The 19,401-nt window shown below is 35.4% G+C and overlaps 1 protein-coding gene across 8 annotated transcripts in view; it reads right to left on the bottom strand.

The window, feature by feature from the left end:
* Window positions 1-446: 446 nt before the first annotated feature.
* Window positions 447-19,401, bottom strand: part of CSNK1A1 (casein kinase 1 alpha 1) — a 45,354-nt gene continuing 26,399 nt past the window's right edge. Inside the window, exons 5-11 of one of the 8 annotated variants that reach the window (XR_006381748.1) lie at window positions 16,989-17,128; window positions 15,382-15,460; window positions 14,121-14,195; window positions 11,554-11,660; window positions 9,958-10,106; window positions 6,022-6,424; window positions 3,410-5,267 (exon numbers count right to left, since the gene is read on the bottom strand). Coding sequence is in view for 7 of the 8 variants with exons in the window: in XM_044231664.1 (XP_044087599.1) it covers window positions 6,372-6,424; window positions 9,958-10,106; window positions 11,554-11,660; window positions 14,121-14,195; window positions 15,382-15,460; window positions 16,989-17,128 (603 nt within the window). In the remaining variant the exon portion in view is untranslated. The other 7 variants (XM_044231712.1, XM_044231684.1, XM_044231664.1 and 4 more) reach the window with 7 other exon arrangements.

Here is a 19,401-nt window from a genome sequence, read left to right as displayed (position 1 = left end):
CTACTCATATTTTGATCAAATTATCCATTTAAAAACTAAGAGAAAACCTAAAATGTTGCTACATACCCATTTGCTCAGTAGAGTCTATAGCAGACTGTTGAATTTTCAGGAGCTGAAAGTCTAAGGCACCCTTCTTAGAAGCCCGACAGTTCATTCTACTCAAGCTGAAAGAACCCACTCTCTATTTCAGCAAATGTTAGTTAGGGAACACTAACTTACTGCCTTGGGTTCTAAATCTTGTTATTCTTATTACAATAGAATTCCATTTATAATCATTACAGTATTCTCTGCTTGAAACGTTTTAATTGTGTTGCAAGGACTAGTAGAAATAGGAAAATCTCTTGCTATTTGTTGATGGAAAAAGTTAACACAAACCTCCAAAATGTCATTTGTAGGCCATAGGAGCATGAGCACAACCATATGGGAGGAGATAACCAGTCTCTCCCTTCATATATATTCTTTTTTATTTTCTTGTTATACCTTCCCAAAACAGAGACATTCAACAGTAGTTAGAATGGCCATCTCCCAACATTAAAAAAAAAAACACTGCACCCCCCAATGGGTGAACAAAGTAGAGTGGTAACCTAGAGTTCAGCTGGGTAAGCCATTGCGGAGCCTTAAGTGGTGAGGTCTTCCAATTTCAGAGTGATGTGTCTTCAACTTGTATCATTTTAGTGGAAAAACATAATTTAATTTTGGTGAAATGAGATTCATCTCCCGACAGGATTAGTAACAGCATTCACTGAATTTCACATTCTTCTTTTGTGAACTGTGAAGAAAATGAATGGTAGCTAGAAGATCAATGGGATTCCAGCTCCAGCTGCAGGTGGAATGAAGATATACCAGGACAAAAACACCTATATTTTGATTTACAAAGCTAACAGCAGTTTTAAATCTGCAACTTAATTACAGACCAACTACACCACAACCTTTTCAAATGGCAAAAATACAAAAAAGTTAAGTGTTACAAAAATATTTCAGAAAAAGTGCATAGTCTAAGTGCATAGTAAATAAAAGCACTGAAAAATATCTTGCTAGAGGGAGTTCAGCTTGGAAAAGTTATTACCAAAGCTAAACATTTTTATTTTACACAAACTATACTCAAAAATAGCTTTATGAGACTGATTTCTGGCTAAAAGTATCAAAGGGTTTATTAGTCAAGAAACAAATACCTTAACTGACACAGGTGGATAGAAAAGAAACAAATAAGCTGCCTACCCCAAAGTTCGCACTCATTAAGTTTTCTGCAGTGTGATGGTGCTAACAGATCCTTTAATAGCAGAATGTGGTAATCATGGGATTAATTATTGCTAAAGTAGTTTTAAAAGAGAAAAAATAAAACTTAAACCTGACACAATCTGACCAAACATGTGTCAATGTACAGTTTCAAGGTAATTTTTACAAAATACCTACATTTACACAACAGGCTTCTGGCAGCATTTTCAAACAAAGGTTCTTTTAATTTATCTTGACATGCTATAAATGAATAAATTACACTATTTAAAGAATTACTGTCAATAAGTTTTTCTTTCTCTTGTGTCAGAGAGAGGCAAGAAAAGAGTGCATTTAAGATTGAGAGGAAGCGCAGATAACTGAGGGAAAAGAACAGGGGCTCAGGGAGGGTCAGGAATCACGCGAACCCCACCCAGTGGGAAGCTCTCCAAGGTTAAGAATCTGCTCAACTCTAATTAACACGAATTTAAAGAAAAACTACAAAATGTTAATTAAACCCTTTAACGCTTTCATTCTTACTCAAAATCAGTCCAGCTGTGTAGTCTGAGGCTGCAGGAGTTAACACCACCAAGCCCTGGCTGCTGCAGCACTAGGTACTGTGCCTGCAAATCACTAAAAAAAGAAAACTGTAAGAATGCCTTTCCCCTTCAGACCAAAAAAAAAAAAAAAAAAATCTGAGGAAAAGTTATTAACACTAAATCTAAAAATGATTTGCAAAGGAATAGTATGTAACAAATGGCTTGAAGTAGTCTATTAAAAAACTGGGGAGATTTTGATTTCATAGTGAGTCAGCAAGGCATTTTTGTTAAAAAAAATCTCATTTCCTTACAGAAACAGTTTTTAGTTTTTAATGAACTTGTAAACAAAAAATGCTCCCATTTCAAAATAAAAACAAAATCCCAGATCATATAGATGTTTACAGTGATTACATTTATCTAAGCAACATACATACATGTTCAGTTGTAAGATGTTAACTAAATTTCTGTGACAAATATGCTTTTTTTTTTTTTTTTAATACCAAGAACATTATAGAGTTAATGCAGAGTCCTAAGGATAATCTAGTAGTCACTAAGTTTTTCTTAAGTCTTCACTTTAGATGCTGTTATTTCTAGCACGGGTAAGCAGGCAGAGTCTTTCGTATGCTCAAACACTGGAATCTTTGGTTGCTACCATATCAGCTGGCTTGCAAACAAGAAGCCAACCATTTTAAGAATGTTTTAAGTGAACAACTTGCAAACCCCAGGGATGGATAAACCCTAAGAATGCACAATTGTGAGCATTTACAACCATCACAACTGTGGCTGAAGACTGTTCATGCCGTTCTTCTGAAATGAGATCTCAAAGCAGTATAGTTCAAAATAAAAGATTGTAACAAAAAAATTGGCATATGCACAATTTCTCCACCAATTTGTGTGTGTCAACCATTTAGTTAACTTTTCCACTTGAAAAAATGCAATAGAAAACTGGACACCATGTTTCACTATCTCAGTTAATATTCACAATTACAGCGGCTACAACTCGGGACACGGCATCATCAATGCTGCCCAGAGCCAGTTTATACTGAAATTAAGTTCTTTACACCAAGTAAATGGTTGTTCACAACCACTGGCTAGTGTACATATGAACTAAAATTCCTAGATTTGGGGAGAAACAAATGCTGCTCCGATCATCTGCTCTGCTTCTTCTGTTCCTCAATTCATGCTTAGAAACCTGTTTAAAAAAAAAAAAATCAAAACAAAAAACAATGTTAAAATTCCAAGTTAAAAAATACGTATTTTTTAAAAACTACACCCAAAATTAGAAAATTGGGTGAAACTGAGCTAATTATTTTAGAGTGGTGACTCATGTTACATTTTTATCTATTTGAAAATGACTAGAGCTCAATTTTTTAAAGTAACAAAAATCCCTTTTCTGTTCTGGAGGGCCTTTAGGTAGGAGGGGTATTGAGTCAGTCTTCCCAGTCAGCATGTATTCTCAAGCTAGAGAATTACTGGTGATTTCAATGAGCTTGTTTTGTTTACTTCCATTATCTCCTGTACCTATGTGTTTAAGTATCTATCAAATGAATAAAAAATAGATACCTCTGCCTTAAAACTAGAAAGTATGTAATGTTTTAATCATACTACGTGCAGGAAGGAAACTTTCTGCACATTGTTTCTGATACAAGTAAGAACAGTAAGGTTTAATAACAAATGTATTCAACACATAACCGAATTATTCCATGGAACACAATCCTGGTAAGTATATTACTTTTATACAGAAACCATGTACCTTTCAAAATTCTTTGCTTCCATCAATCACATTACAAAGGTGAGGTTTTGTCCCGGTTTGAAAATATAAACAAATAAGGCCTTGGGGCGGTGTGTGTACATCTTTATTTACTAAAGCCTTCCCACCCTATAAACGATACCCTCCTCCCACACAATTAAACTCTTGAGACTTCCACATCCAGGGAGGTTTGAGTAGAAAAACAGCTTCAGGTAATAGCTCCATATTCCATCTGTGGCTAAAGACTACTAGAGGAAATGCTGATCTCTATTACCTACAAGTTCCATCTATGGCTAAAGGCAGAAAGGAAATATGCCCACTTCTCACCAACTTCAAAATCCCATCAGTACCACCTCTCTTGTAACAGCCATCCTTCTAGGTGTCTGTGCCCCTTGGTGCACCCTCCCCCCGCAAACTCTTACAGCTGCCTCATTACTGCTCTTTGTAGCTCACTTTGATCTCTCACTTTTTCAGCACTGACACCATGTTTTTGTTAATCAGTAAACCTCCCCCTTTTTTGTGCTTTTCAAGCATTTGTTGGACCATCTCCAATGGGCTTTGTGGGATAAATAAAAATACTATGCTTCTATAATTTACTTTGCATGAATATAGGTCCCTCTCTTCCAAGATAACATCAGACATTTATATACCATTTCTTGGTTAATACTGTCTGACTTGGTAACTTAGTTTTCCATCTGAGCACAGAAAGTTATCTTCATGCACTTAAAAATATATTGGGCTAAAGACGTGAGGACAAACAAGTATCAAAACACTTCTTTCTCTCTCCACATTAACTAATGGGAGTTGGTAAAAAACAGATCTTTGTTGCCTGCCCAAGTACTAAATTCATAAAGCAAATGCCAAAAATGAAAAACAGTGAAACTTTCTAAAAACGTACTTTGCTACAAGGAATATTATCTATTTGGTGTTCATCACTCAAAAGAAGTACCAAGGTAAGCATAAAGAGAGCCCCGTCAAACCAAACCTGAATTAAATTTTAAAGTAAGACCATATTCTGTAACCTAATGCCAATGTTAGAAGAGAGAGTATTATAAAGCAGATTAAAACTATGAATTAGCTAAAGAGAAATGACCCTTGCCCAGATGAGCATTTAAGTCCCGAAATTATTCTTAAATATGGTTAACAAAAATGTTCACGCAACTACGAAAATGATTTATCATAGCTATGCAATTACATTATATTGAGCAATTTAATTACTATGTTGAATATCCAAACAGCTTCAAAATGGAAACCACTGTCACTAAAAAGAAGGCTTAAGTTATATTGTCAGTCAAAATATTAGAAAACTCTCGTCTTTAATAGGGACAAAAATTGTATCTAGATAAGAATTGTACTGTTCATCTTTTAATCTGATATTTTAGAGATTCCTGGGTCAATTAATGATTACAATTGCTTAGGGGATCAGATAAAGGCTAGCCTAAAAATATTCCCGATAAAAGAGAGCAGTCAAACGCAGATTTAACTCTTCAGATTGGTCAATGGTAGGATACTCCACCCAGGGATCAATGTTTCTTCAGTGAACTGTCCTAAGAGGTTACTGAAGTTTAAGAAAAATCTCAATGGGAGCATTCAGCAGGTATTCAACATTTAATCTTCAAGTGCTGGTATTCTTTTTCCCAGTGTGCATGAGTCCTTTGTTTTTATCTTGTGGTTTAGGTGGTCTCTCCTGGCTTCTGGCTTCTAAAAGTCCCAAAACCCATCTTCACTGCAACAACAGTTAAAATAAGGAATGGATCCCTTTGTTCCTTTAAAATTAAAAAAAAAAAAAAGAGGAAAAAACAAAGTTAAAACAGAGTTGGATTATCACTGGGACCAATGAGTTAATAGCTACATTTAAGTTTCTTTTCAAATCTGCAAAAGGAAAAAAATGTTTGTTTTTATTTCACTATGGAGATTCTCCCCTTCTATACCTTACTCCAAAATATGAAAAGTATATATTGGCTTTTATTTGTGAATTTACTTCAGATGTCCCTGATTTTCTTTCTTTTTTTTTTAATAGAACCACAAACTAGTTCAAACAGCTATTTATGTAACAGTATGGCTTGGAAGTCTGTGACGGACCTTTGAAATTTCGGGATCCTTTCACAGCAGAAAACTATTTTTTTCTAGAAAACATAATTTTTAAAAAGGAGTCTGAAGACAAGATCCATTCTTAAAATGCAATGTCATTTATCAGTCAACTTTTCTACAACATGCCTGTGTGGTTTTTTTGGTTACACAAAAATCAGAATCAGGCTTGGACAATTCTGAACCAGACTGGCACTAGAAAAGTTAAAAAAGAAAAACAAACAACTACAGTAACTTTTCCTAACTAAACTAAAAATGTATTAAAAGTTGGGAAAGATAGAAGATAGATTTTATTTTTATCACTACAAATAAACAAGTATACAAATACATATTACTGCTAAAATGCATTTAAAAAAAAAAAAACAGACTAACGATTTGGTTTCTTTTGTCTTCCCTATTACAGAATTCTGAGGTTGTTGAATTTTAAAATACCTGTTACAACTGAGTCCTCCCCAACTGGTAGATGGTCTGCATTATACACCACTGAGTCACAGAAACACACTGTACTCTTCTAGGTCTTCCAACTGTTGTGGTATCCATCCAGACAATCTGACAAGTTGAAGTTTTTGATAGGTCCAGCAAGCCTTGGAGATGTGGGCTTCAGATCACCACAAATCAATTTTGCACACTTCTCTTCACTTCCTGTTGGGTTACTGGGCTCTTTCCTCTCCAGCTGTACTGTCCACAGTGAAAAAGGCTGACAAAAATTTCAGCAAGCAGATGTAGCTCCCTGGCACTTCTTTAGACTGAGTGTATTCAGAGAAGATCAATTTCCAGATATTTCAAGGTCTTCCCCTGTGATTTGGGTTACGTTGCTGAGTGACCAGCCACGTTCCTAGCAGCAATTGGTGAAGTCAGAAAAAGTTAAGCTAGAGATAAATGGTAGGTGAATCCCAGTTAATACTGGAAGGCAATTCAAGGAAGACCACGGACATGATAGGAAAATGTGATGGAAAAATACTCCTATCTTCTATCAGCAATCTGACATCCGTATATATTATGATAAAACTACACTTGATATCAATGGTTGGAGTAGTGAACAGATGGATTAAGATGATGAGAAAAGAAATGAGAGGAACCAACTTGGCTTCACTACCTTCTGAAATTCTCCCCATCTTTGACCTCAACTAAAGAAATGGTGGATTTAACTGGATTCTGAATGTCCTCAAAATATTTCCTTTTGCCTTTAGTACTTCTTAATGTCTTGAAAAGTACTCTCCTGATAATCACATATAATTGAAGGAAGTGAAATAAATTTCAAAGTGCCTCAGATCTGAATCTTTTATTTTTCTCCTTAGTATGTACGAAAACAGTAATCATAATCTCACAGCACATGAGCACTTCAGATTAGTACAGACCATAGCAGGCTTTACAAGAAATGCCTTGTTTCTTAGTCTTTTGATGGGCTTTGGAATGGAGTATTTCAAAAGCTCTTGTCTTTAGAAAAGTAATTAGCAAAGAAGTCTATTACATATAACAAGCCCATCTCAGCTAAGGCAGACTTTAAAGAGTCTTTGGACATTCTTAGTGAAATGTTCAAACAATCTACACTTTTCCATGGAAAAAACATTTGATACAAATTTATCAAAAAATAGAAGTAATATAAATGTTAGTCACCACCACCATTTGGGGGATTTTTCCAGGAATACATATTCCTGCAATATATAGTCCTACTTACTGGAGATTCATTAAGAAACTCAATTCTCTGTGGAAAACCTGAGACTATAACACCATGAACGGAAACTGGTATGATGTATTTAAAAAGCATCTTCTAAAATTTTAATTAGAAAATGTACTATGGTGTTATCATCATCACTGAAAGCAGATTTCTTGGAATCAGCAAATAGCTGAGCTGAATGAGCTCTTCCTTGAATAAAAAACTACTATACTGGACCTTGACAGAATGTGCTTTCAACCACTTATTAATTAGAGACTGAAATCAGGAATAAGTAATCTAGAGTGACTGTCTTCAAACTACAGACCTCAGAGAAGATTTGGGGTTGGAGTTAAGGAAATGGGCTCTCCATTCTCATTCCGTGCCACTCTCAAACCTGCTATACTTTTTTCCTAGCTTCATACCTAGGGGGTTTCATGTGATAGTTGTTTGGGACACTAAGCTCTATAACCAAAACAAATGTTTTCAAGAAGGAAAAGATCAAATACAACTCTGTTGTTTGTATTCTGTGGCATGGCACGTTTTAGCAGCAAGCAGTATTTCACTTGAAATCAAGATATACTACTTTCAAATGTTTCTCTGAAAGTAGTCAATGGTAAGTGTTACATTTTCTGCAAAGTCCAATTCTTCAAAATTTTACAAGTTGGTATTTATGAAAAATAATGTGTATAAACCCTGGGTCTAACACTGCTACGAAAATTTTGCAAGATTTTCTTTTCTTTCTTTTTTAAAAAATTAAACTCTAACCCCAGTGTGGGGCTCAAACTGATGACCCTGAAATCAAGAGTTGCATGCTCTGACTGAGCCAGCTAGGCACCCCAAACATCCTATTAAGATTTTTAAGTTGCTTTTATGAAAAACAGTTACAATACAAGATTAAGGATTAAACTTAAGTTTAATTACAATTTTTTTCCAAGGAAACATACTAACTCAGTGGATCCAACTTCTCATCTTTAAGACCTAGATAAGGTAGAACAAAAATTCTTCTTGTTTATTGAGAAAGACACACACAGTGGAACCAACTCAAAATAAGGGAATTCTTTCTGAAAGCTGCTGAATGCCTGAAGTGAAATGTTCTGTATCAGACAAGATTTCAATCTAATTTTAGTTGTAGAAACTGCAACTCATGATGATCCTATTATCCCAGCTAGCTTTAGGCAAAAATTGGTTTCATTTTATGAAAAAAAGCAAATACCCTATAGATATCAGGTGTAACAAGTCCTAAGTCTAGAACGTTACACTGGTATGACCATTTCTGAGAGATACTACCTAGCAACCTACCTCATTAAGAGCTTGGCACTGTGATTAGTCATGCAATGATTAAAACACTCAAAAGGGACAATTAAGTCCCAACTGAGACGCAGAGGCAAGCGTTAATGTCTGCTATCCTGAGCTGAAGTTTCATCATCTAAGAACCCCCATTACATTAAGCCTTCAACTGCGAATCCTTCCCAAATACAGAAACATGGAAGAGAAGAATCTCAACTTCATTCCTAATAAACGAGCTGCTGGGATGAGGATGCCATCAGTGAATTGTACTTCTTGAACAGTATCCTCAGGTAAGTGTCTATTTTTAAATTACAAAACTTTTTAAAAAAACCACAATACTAAAAATATAGACCCAAAGACTAAGTTCAGACTAAAGCAGTCATTCAGAAATTAAATAATTAGAAACCAAAGACCAAACCTTACCTGCCCACCACTTCCAGAAAGTAGGCAGGTATCAGGAGGTAAGCCCCAGAAAGGGCGGAAAGAAAAACAAAAACAATGAAACTGAGGAGTTGAACTGTACGGCAACAGTGACAAGAATGGAGCTGTGCCCTAACAGTTCCACTCCTTAGTAGCACTGAGAGTGCCAGAGACAAACAGGAAACAGACTAGTAGTAGTTTGGTGGCATTTGCCCCAAGTTTCTTTTCATTTTGCAAAGCCTAACAGCAGAATTCAACTCCATAACGAGCCCCCAGACCCTGAATATTTGCAAGATCTTATAAAATAAGAGTCCAAAACAAAACAATTGTTTTGACATTAAGAACCTTATGCAGTTAAATAGTCACTAGAAGAGACATCTGGTTTTCAACTTAGGAAAGACGCGTCGAGCTTTTCAGTTAGTTGAGCATTTAAAGAGCACGAAGGAGATGCTCTGAAACTGAGAAGATAGACACTTTGGGGGCAATGCCAGACTCACCTCTGGAAATTAGATCATGTTCACAATTTCCCATTTTAAATGCTAAAACATTAACATGCAGAAAAATATTCTTAACACTGTTAGTCTAAAATAAAGTCCAAATACCATAACTAACCAGATTCATTATTAAAAATCAACAAGTGTTAGGTCTAGGATTTTGGATTGATTGATTATACCATATTCCCAACACCAAATGTTTATTTTGGAAAGGGTTAATGAATGAGTAAAAAAGATGCAGTTGTTAAAAATGACCCAAAATCCCAAGAGAATGATATAATATATACACACATATATGTATATACATATACATATATATATGAACAAGGACATTTGGGTTTAAAGTTAGTAGTCAAATTTTCCAAGGACGTCTTTTTTTAGAAACACAGAGCCGAATTTTTATTTATTTTAAAACCACCTCCTCGATCTAACACTGTTAGAAATGAATGAATTACCCAATTTTGTATTCAATTTGTTCCCTGTAACGTCACTTGGTTCTTGGCTACTAACCTTTCATGTTACTCTTGGTTTTGTCAGTTTGCTTGCCTGTGGGGGTTTGGGCCTGCTGACCCTGCCCACTTGAAGAGGCTGCCTGCTGTGCTGCTTTCTGCTTTAACATTGTCCAATCAAATGTGTAGTCATATTGGTGGTTCAGGGTCCTGGAAAACATAAAATGTTATATGTCAATCCTTTAATAATAGTCTAGTTAAATACTCTATTAAGCTTTAAGGACAATGAGGACACTTTCTAAGGAAATCAGAGCATTTTCTCTTAGGTATGGTAGCTTCTAGAAGATTTCATTCCATATACATGACTTTTTAACTGTTCAGTTCATTAATTCCACTTTTTACAAGCCACAACTGAAGGAGAATGATGTCATCACTTCAGTCTGATGTATTCATTAAGAATAATCTTTTTCAAAAAGAAGCCACCTTTATTACTTTCTTGAAAGAGGCAGGGAGTGAGATTGAACTGCACCATGAACAAAACATGGAGTCAAGCTGTCAATTATCTAGGGAACCACGCAACCAGGAGGTACCTCCTAAGAACTAATCAGATAAGTTTAAGAACACAAGCTTGTGGGGGAGACATGTATGCTGGTGGCTTGGAAAGAGGACTTTCCTGGGGTTAGAAAATTACCCCCAATTCTTACCCTCTTCCAACTAAGACTTCGGGCCACATGTACTTTATTCCCTCCATGCTCAAGTCCACTTCTGGGTTGCACCTAGGGAACCCTAGAGTCTGAGGCCTGCCTCCACACAATCATAGGCCCCCTAACTATCTTAATTAGTTAATTTTGTTATTAACAAAACAAACTGTATTATTATTGTTATTAACAAAACAACTATAGAAAAACTGTAGAGTTCCAAGGACCACCAATAATCACTTCTAATATGAATGGCAATTACCGTGGAAAAGTTAGATTCTACTTTGAGTCAACAGTTTCTCCATCCTAAACTAAATAAATTCCAAGCACATTTGCACCACAAATGGGAACATGCCAAAGTCAATCTCTTTATTTTTTAAAAAAATATTTTTAAATTAATTAATTAATTTAACAGACAGCGAGCAAGAGCAAGCACAGGAGTGAGCAAAAGCAGGGGGAGCGGCAGAGGGAGGACGCTCCCCACTGAGCAAGGAGCCTGATGTGGGGCTCGATCCCAGGATCCCAGGACCCCAGGATCATGACCTGAGCTGAAGGCAGATGCTTAACTGACTGAACCATTTTTTTTCCAAACTCAGTTTCTTAAAATTTTATTGATATGGGTTAGGCCTGCTTTTAATTTGCTACTTGTCAGAACAGATGTGTTGGGTGGATTTAACTAGTTTCCCTCACTCGAGTCTACAGTCTCAAAAACACCCTAAAAACTGACCTGAAGGGGCACCTGGGTGACTCAGTGGGTTAAAGCCTCTGCCTTCGGCTCAGGTCATGATCCCAGGGTCCTGGGTTCAAGCCCCGCATCGGGCTCTCTGCTCAGCAGGGAGCCTGCTTCCCTTCCTCTCTCTGCCTGCCTCTCTTCCTACCTGTGATCTCTGTCTGTCAAATAAATAAATAAAATCTTAAAAAAAAACAAAACAAAACAAAAAAAAAAACCAAAAACTGACCTGAAAAGAATGCGGAATAGCTGCCTCAGATACATGTAATCCGGGGCTTCCTCAAAGCGCAGCCCACGACAATAGTTTAAGTACATGGCAAATTCTGCAGGAAACCCCTACAAGTTCAAGAGTTAAAACACAAAGTAAAAAAACCAAGAAAAAGTTTATTTAAGACAGGAAAATAAATAATTAAATACAAGTAAAAAGTGTTTTGAGGAGAGTGTTTCACTACTTTGCCACAAGATCTGAGAACTAAACTATAATATGACTTGGTATCCTCATAAATCCTGACCACCTGATCATGTGCATCTTTTAATACTGGCAGGGGAAACATGGATCCTTTCCCTACAGTATAACGTTCTTAAGTAATCTGGATATCCAACTTGCTATTATTCTATTAGTGTCTAATAATTCAATGGCAACAATGAAGAAATGACCAAATGAAAGCCACCAAGGTTCTTTTCCACAACAGGTCAATGAACTGGCACTTTCTCCCCAATTGTGTAATTACTTTATTTGGTATAACTGTATATACCTATACAAACAGAAAAGTAAAATCACCAAGAGTACAAACATATAGCACAACCACTGTTGTCATACAGATCAATCACGAACAGACTGGGTTTGGATTTGGTTTTTTTCCGTAACATTATCATAATGCATACATAACATGTTCTGTTTTCCCACTAACATTATATTGCAATTACACTTCTGTGTTATTTCCAACTCTTCACAAGCTTCTGAATGGGTACATAATATCTAGACCAGTGAATACATCATAATTGTTTCCTATAACTATACATTTAGGTGATTAAAGTTTTTCTTTCATAAACATTATTAATAAGTATAGCTGTGGGCATAAACTCTTTACGTGCTCAGCTTCTCAGGAAAGATTCTCAAAAATGTATTTAACACATCTATAAGCCTACAGATGTTAACCGCCAAAAAGCTTTTGCCAGCAGGAATGTAGAAAATGCAAAAAAATTTGAACAAAAATTTCTACACTCTGCCTTGAGTATATGTTCACGTGAAGAGCTGTAAGTTAAAAGTCTCTTCCCACAACCTTCCAATTCTGAGAAACTTCTCACATGCAGGAGGTTAAGGTGGGAGAAAATGGACATACTTGCAGTACTTTTACTCATTCCATTGACATAAACAGATTTAATTTTTATGCTACTTCACTGCTCCAAGAGTGGACAGCTGAAGTGATAAATACATTGTACATTTTATTTAAACTCTTAACATGACTTTAAAATTTGTAACATACATTCATCGTCTATGTTAATGTTAAGCAGCATATACCAAATGAATTTGCTTTTATGTGTATCACAAATAGAGCTAAACAACTACAAATCAAATAGTTTACTTCATGCATTCCTACCTTATGAAAACAGGCAAAACCTTATTAACATAAGAAAACTACCAATATCATAAGTTATTACAGATATGAAATATGGACTATGAGACTGAAAATAATCTCACTACTTTATAGTAACACTAAAATTATGTGTTCACTGCACCCTCAATCAATTGTATGTGGCTAATCCGTAAAGACCTAGCTCATTATTTCTAGATCAAAATTAAGACATAACCCAGAAGCAATGTACTAATCCTCCCTCTTTTCCTGTAAAAATGTCTGATTTTTCCAGTAATCCAAATCAATCATGATGTTGCACAGATATAGTAGTATACAGAAAACAAATTCTGCTTCTTGAACTATACAGATTTTAAAGTTAACTGGGTGTACTGTAACACATGAACATTTTATTCACTGACCTAAAATGTATTTCATAATTTAAAACAAATCCCAAAGAGACTGAGAAAAGATGACACTCTCTTACCCACCCCAACCCCTCCTCCTTTACTATAGATCTAGAGATGGGAAAAGCAAATTTGTGGACAGGGAGACATAAAAACATCACCTCTCCCCATTCCACAAAGTACTGTTTCAATATCATGTTCACTTCTCCCTTCTAACACCCAACTATATAATTATATCCTGTTTCCTAATAACTTCAGGTATGCAATTGTCTCAGAGAGACCATGTGGTTTTCTTTCAATGGAAAATACCATGGTTATTCATCCTGACACAGCTCCTTCTCCATTCTCAACTAACAGGCTTCTCTAACGAAGTCTGAGATTTCAGGGAAATGGGCCTGACTCAAACTGTCATCTATACTGTTGGACATTGGCTATTTTGGATTGCTGTGATCGGTCTTTGTTTCTCTACTCCTTGATGTCCCTGACAATTGTCAATATCCCTTCTTTGCTAGCACCAGTTTAGGGTTAAGGAGAGTATTTCCTAATTTTGTCAAAAATTGGTGAGGTTCCACTAGAAAACTTTACCTGCCCTCTTCTTCCTCTAATTTTTAACAGACTATAGGGTCCAAACAAACGAGAAACATAAGAGGCTTATTTAAAATGACCCATATATTCAAGCCACTCCAAGATACTTAGAATTACCAAAACATACGTTTAAAATGACAAACAGGTACCAAGTAGGATGTTTAAATTCCAGACCTCTTGGATTATTTATATTAAAAAAAGAAAAGAAAATAGCCATTATGTACACTTACCTTACATAAAACTTCAACAGGAGTGGACATCTTCTTTTCACTAATCTTTTCGTATTTTTGCTTTTTTGTTGCAGCCTGTGGAAAAAAAGAATCAAACCAGAGACATACTTAATACTACTGAGAAGAACCTTTTGAGTTTAACCCACTAGACATAAATGTAAACTTGAGACTCAAGAGAAATAATAACCTAGAATAAAAAAAAAAAAATCAAAGTACAATATACAAAAATTTTCTAACCCTAAGCGGTTAGTTTTATGTGAGTTTCTACTTTAAAAACATTTTTAGCTGTTAGAAAAGGGTGAGTTAATAAGAACATGATTTAATGGGTGAAGTTAAATCTGAAATGAGTTTTCACAACCCATATTCAACACGAGGGAAGGAGATAACCAAAAACAGTGCCTTCATTTAGTAATATTATTATGTGAAGTAAAAATAATTTTCCAATGTAAAAATAATTCATATTGGTTAGAGCTACCCACACAAGCATGGAGCAACTGTCTAGTTCACAGATGCTCAAAAACCCAGAGACCATTTTCCTTTAAAGGACCAATAAAATGGTGTACCTGGGTGGCTCAGTCGTTGAGTGCCCGCCATTGGCTCAGGTCATGATGCCAGGGTTCTGGGATCGAGCCCTGTGTCAGGCTCCTTGCCCTGCAGTCAGTCTGCTTCTCCCTTTCCCACTCCCCCTGCTTGGATTCCCTGTCTCACTGTGTGTGTCTCTCTCAGATAAATAAAATCAATCTTAATAAATAAATAAATAAATAAAGGGCCAATAAAGTGTCAAAATAGCCTTCAAATTCTAGGACACGGTAAGTTATCATTAACAGACACTCACAAAAGTCAAGATGAAAGTCCTAATTAATAGAAACAAATGTTAGGATAATTAAGTAAGATAGCTAGTATTACTAGAAGAACCAGTTTTACTACACATAAAAGTATGTATTTTCAACATACTGGAAATACATCAAAATTAGACCGTCTCCACCTTTAATTAGCCCATGTCAATTTCCATTCAGATAAAACTACTGGTTACCAATGGGTACCTGCTTACTATTCTAAAGGAAATTATTCTTTGGCCTGACTACAGGATTCAATTAACTTTATTCTTGCTAAAATGATCATATTTTATTTTCCCAAAAGATAAAAAGTAAAGATAATTCACTCTCGGAAAGCCTCATGTTTGAAAGGGATCTTAAAGTTCATCTCCAATATGTATTTTTATTCTTAAAACAAAAAAACTGGTAACGAGAGTCTCCTTTACCTTTAGTCCTTGCCATGGCAGGCTGGTTCTATTAAAATACATCAAAACATATCCTAATGATTCCATGTCATCTCGGCGACTAGAAAAGAAAATGTAAAGATATGAGTTGGAATTATTATGGAAATGTGAAAGAAAGGCAGGTACCCAAGAAGTTTTCCCAAGTGAGGAGAAAGAGCATTTGGTGACTTGTGAAAGAAGGTGCTTAAAGTTTAAAAAAAAAAAAAAAAAAGTTGTTCATAAAGAGTTACTTTTAAACAAAATTTCCTCACAGAACACGAAATCATAAAATCCAACAGTCCTGCAATTTGATTTCTAAAGAACAAAAAGGATTTAGCTGAAGAACTTTCTAAATGAAGTTAATGAAGATGGAAGAACAAAGTAGAAGGCCACTTTTAAGTTTTACAGAAGCTTATAAAAAAGAACTTGAGGGGGTGCCTGGGTGGCTCAGTTGCTTAAACAACTGCCTTTGGCTCAGGTCATGATTGCAGAGATCGAGTCCCACATCAGGCTCCCTGCTCCACGGGGAGTCTTGCTTCTCCCTCTGACCTTCTCCCCTCTCATGCTCTCTCTCACTAATAAAAAAAAAAAATCTTTTAAAAAATGAAATAAAATAAAAACTTGAGGAATCCTGAAATAAATTAACATTTTATTTATCTACAAAAAGATTTTGTTTACTTATTTAAAACAAAACTGAGACAACACAAGCAGGGGGAGTGGTAGGCACAGGGAGAGGCTCTCCCTGGGTGGTTCAGTCTGCCTTCGGTTCAGGTCATGATCCCAGGGTCCTGGGATCAAGTCTCTCATCCTGCTCCCTGCTCAGTGAAGAGTCTGCTTCTCCCTTGGCCTGCAGCTCCCCCTGCCTATGCTCTTTCTCTCTGAAAAATAAAATCTTTAAAAAATAAAATAAAACTAATTAAACATCTATATGAATATATACACCCACATACACTGAACATTTCCTAAGCTTAAAATTCTTCTCTTCAAGTTCCCTAACCTGGAAGCCTATCGTTTATCATTTCTATGCTTGTTTTAAGGAGCAAAAACTGACTGAGAAAAGACGACAAAAAACCAGAAATAGAAAATAGAAGAAAGAAAAAGCAAAGAGATCATGACAATGTTTACCTCAATCCAGATCCTATTAATTTACATATGAGTGAGGGTAAAACATGAGATGATGGCCCTCTTGGTCCATCAGGACTCAGATAACATTTTCCTTGTAAAAATAAGAAACTAATACATTCTTCTCCAAAACTTAACTTGTATTACTAAAACATAAAAAAAGTCCAAGATCAGCATTAAGAAAGTAAGTACTATCTTCAGCTGCAAGAAAAAAATATACATCAAGATAAAACTGCATGTATGCTAACTTTCCATCAGGTAATATTTTCTCCCCAAGAGACAACCTTTAACAAAAACAAAAGGTCTCTCATTTACTTGGCTTCTCAGCAGGGACTAAAACCAACAGGTAAAAGGATTAACAAGCAACCTTCAAATCCTCAGTCAAAAGACATCTTTATGTATCAGAAGAAACTAGTTAAAATATTTCCCAAAACCCTTTAGTGACTACCACTATGGAGCTGATTTATACATTTATTTTTCAAACTCACCTCTGTTCAATACCAAGATGTGCATTGATGCTAGCGTATCGGGCAGTGCCAGTGAGATTTTTATCTTCTCTGTATGGTATGTGTTGCCTTGTCCTGTTGTCTCTGTACTTTTTGGCCAAACCAAAATCAATAAGGAATAACTTTAAAAGAAAATAAAGAGGTATTAGGCTTCCAACCTTGTTCAAATGAACTGCTTCTTAGTCATTAAATGGCATTTATACTATCTAGTTCAACTGTATCAAAATAAAGTATCACAGGCAGAAAACATGAATAAACCTTAACACTTCAACAGGATTCTACTAGTCCTCATCAATAGAACAAGTTAAAACAGTTAAGTGGTTGATCCTTGTAAGCTGAACCAACTTCACAGGCCCAATTACTACACACTCAGGAGCCTGTCTTTAGAAGAGTAGCGGAGAAATATATACATGTTTGATAGAGCTGAAAAGTGTGCTGTGTGCCATGATGCAATTTGTCATCCTGTTACTGTTGGTAAACAAGCATGAGGTTTCAAAAACTAAACATAAACTATGTGGAATTCTTCCATTTTACAAAGGCCATTCTTCATTCAGTATGCCAACAGAATGTTCATTATTTAAAATGAGACAACTCTAAGTTTGATACGGACAACAAAACCAAGATTTTTATTAACAAAAAATAAGGACTTTTTAAAAAAAGCATGCATTACATTCTACAACTTCTCACTGACATTTATCCATGTATCAAGTTAACCTTCTAGGAAATACAGTAAGTTGATAAAAAAATCTTTAAGAAGTACTTAGTATTTGCTTATATCAAGATAACTTAAAATTAGTTTAACGGGGCTAATAACTAAAAACCAGACTAATATTTTAGAACAGAATAATGTTTAGTGCTGTCTTATTTATATGGTACACAGGGAATAAGATACTCATTTACAATGTAGCTAATTTTTAAAAGTAACTGAAGTTTATTCTTCATGATTAACACTTTAAAAGGAGGGAAAAAACCTGGTTTTGATCAAAAAGAAAGAAAATCCAAAATACATTCATATTTACCTACCTTCTAAAGCAAAATATACTTCAGTTTTTAGTCTTGATCATAAATTCACTTATTAAAGTTATATTTACAAAAATTATCCAACAAGGCAGGTCTATGTGGCCTTACAGTATACAGCCCTAGACTTTTTTCTCCCTAGTTATACCTACATTTTATAGTTCTTTCCATTAAGTAAATTTTGGATCCCTTCTGCCTAGTTTATAAACTGTGATGTCCTAGGAAACCTGTTACCTAGCCTACCAGGGTCTGTATAAGAATAAATAAAGTGACTGATTTAGAGAAAAGATGTGATCAAATATTTGCCTCTCTTAGGATGAAAAACAGTCTGACCAAGGGGTTCCTGGCTGGCTCAGTTTTAAGAGCATGACACTCAATCTCAGGGTTGTTTAAACCCTATATTGGGCATAGAGAGTACTTAAATATAAACAAATCTTGGAAGGAAGGAAGGAAGAAGGAAGAAGGAAGGAAGGAAAGGGGAAGGGGGGGGGAGAAGAAGAGAAGAGGGAAAAAACACTTGTATCAGGCAAGCATTGTACCCTAGCCTTAACTGGACATTGGGATGGGAAAGACATTGAGGTTTGTGCTTGTGTCACCAGTGTAACAAGGAGATACTTATTTTTACCTGGTCTACAATAAAGGAATGAAGACTAAATTTTTAATAAAATTTAAGTGGATGAGGGCTCTCTAGTAAGATTAAATTCACTTCCTCAGCAATTGCATTATTATACGTCTATGAGAAAGTCTTACAAAACAAAGAGAAATAAAGCTCACACTCAAATGGGCTCAGCATACAAATATTAAAATGAGCAAAATACATTTCTGTTAAGCAAACAAAAAATTATGCCCTAAGTTCTCCAGATTCACACTGAAAAGAAAAGAAGGCAGAACAAATACAAAAGGACATCCAGCTTCACAGTATCTTTAAAAATACCCCTAAGAATTATGTGGGTCTTAAACAAAAGATGATTAGGACATAGACTCTCCTCTACAGGATATTTTCTGGGATTGCTTCTGTTAGTACTTCAAAGCAGAGAAGACAGGAACAACTCTCATGTGATTATACCTAATAGTTTCATTCCTTGTCTAAGTCTGTATTCAGCAGCTCCATTTGCAACTCAGTAACCAGACATTTTCTCACAATTTTATAAAAGATTATTTTATGAAAACTCAGCATTTACTAGAGTTCTTTCTTTCCACGACTCTAAAGGATGAAATGTAATTTATTAAGAAAACAAACACTATCTTCTCAAATATCTCCAACTTTATTACAAAACAAAAGCTATAAAACAAATCAACTCTAAATTTTCTCTTATAAAAACTGAGAATGAATGAGTCAGAAAAAAGAATTAAACTGCTAAACAGAGCTATCTTAAGA

The sequence above is a fragment of the Neovison vison genome, chromosome 1, assembly GCF_020171115.1.
Source record: "Neovison vison isolate M4711 chromosome 1, ASM_NN_V1, whole genome shotgun sequence".
NCBI lineage: Eukaryota > Metazoa > Chordata > Mammalia > Carnivora > Mustelidae > Neogale > Neogale vison.
The sequence above is the reverse complement of the archived record's forward strand: the minus strand, read 5'-3'. Positions and strand labels throughout refer to the sequence as shown.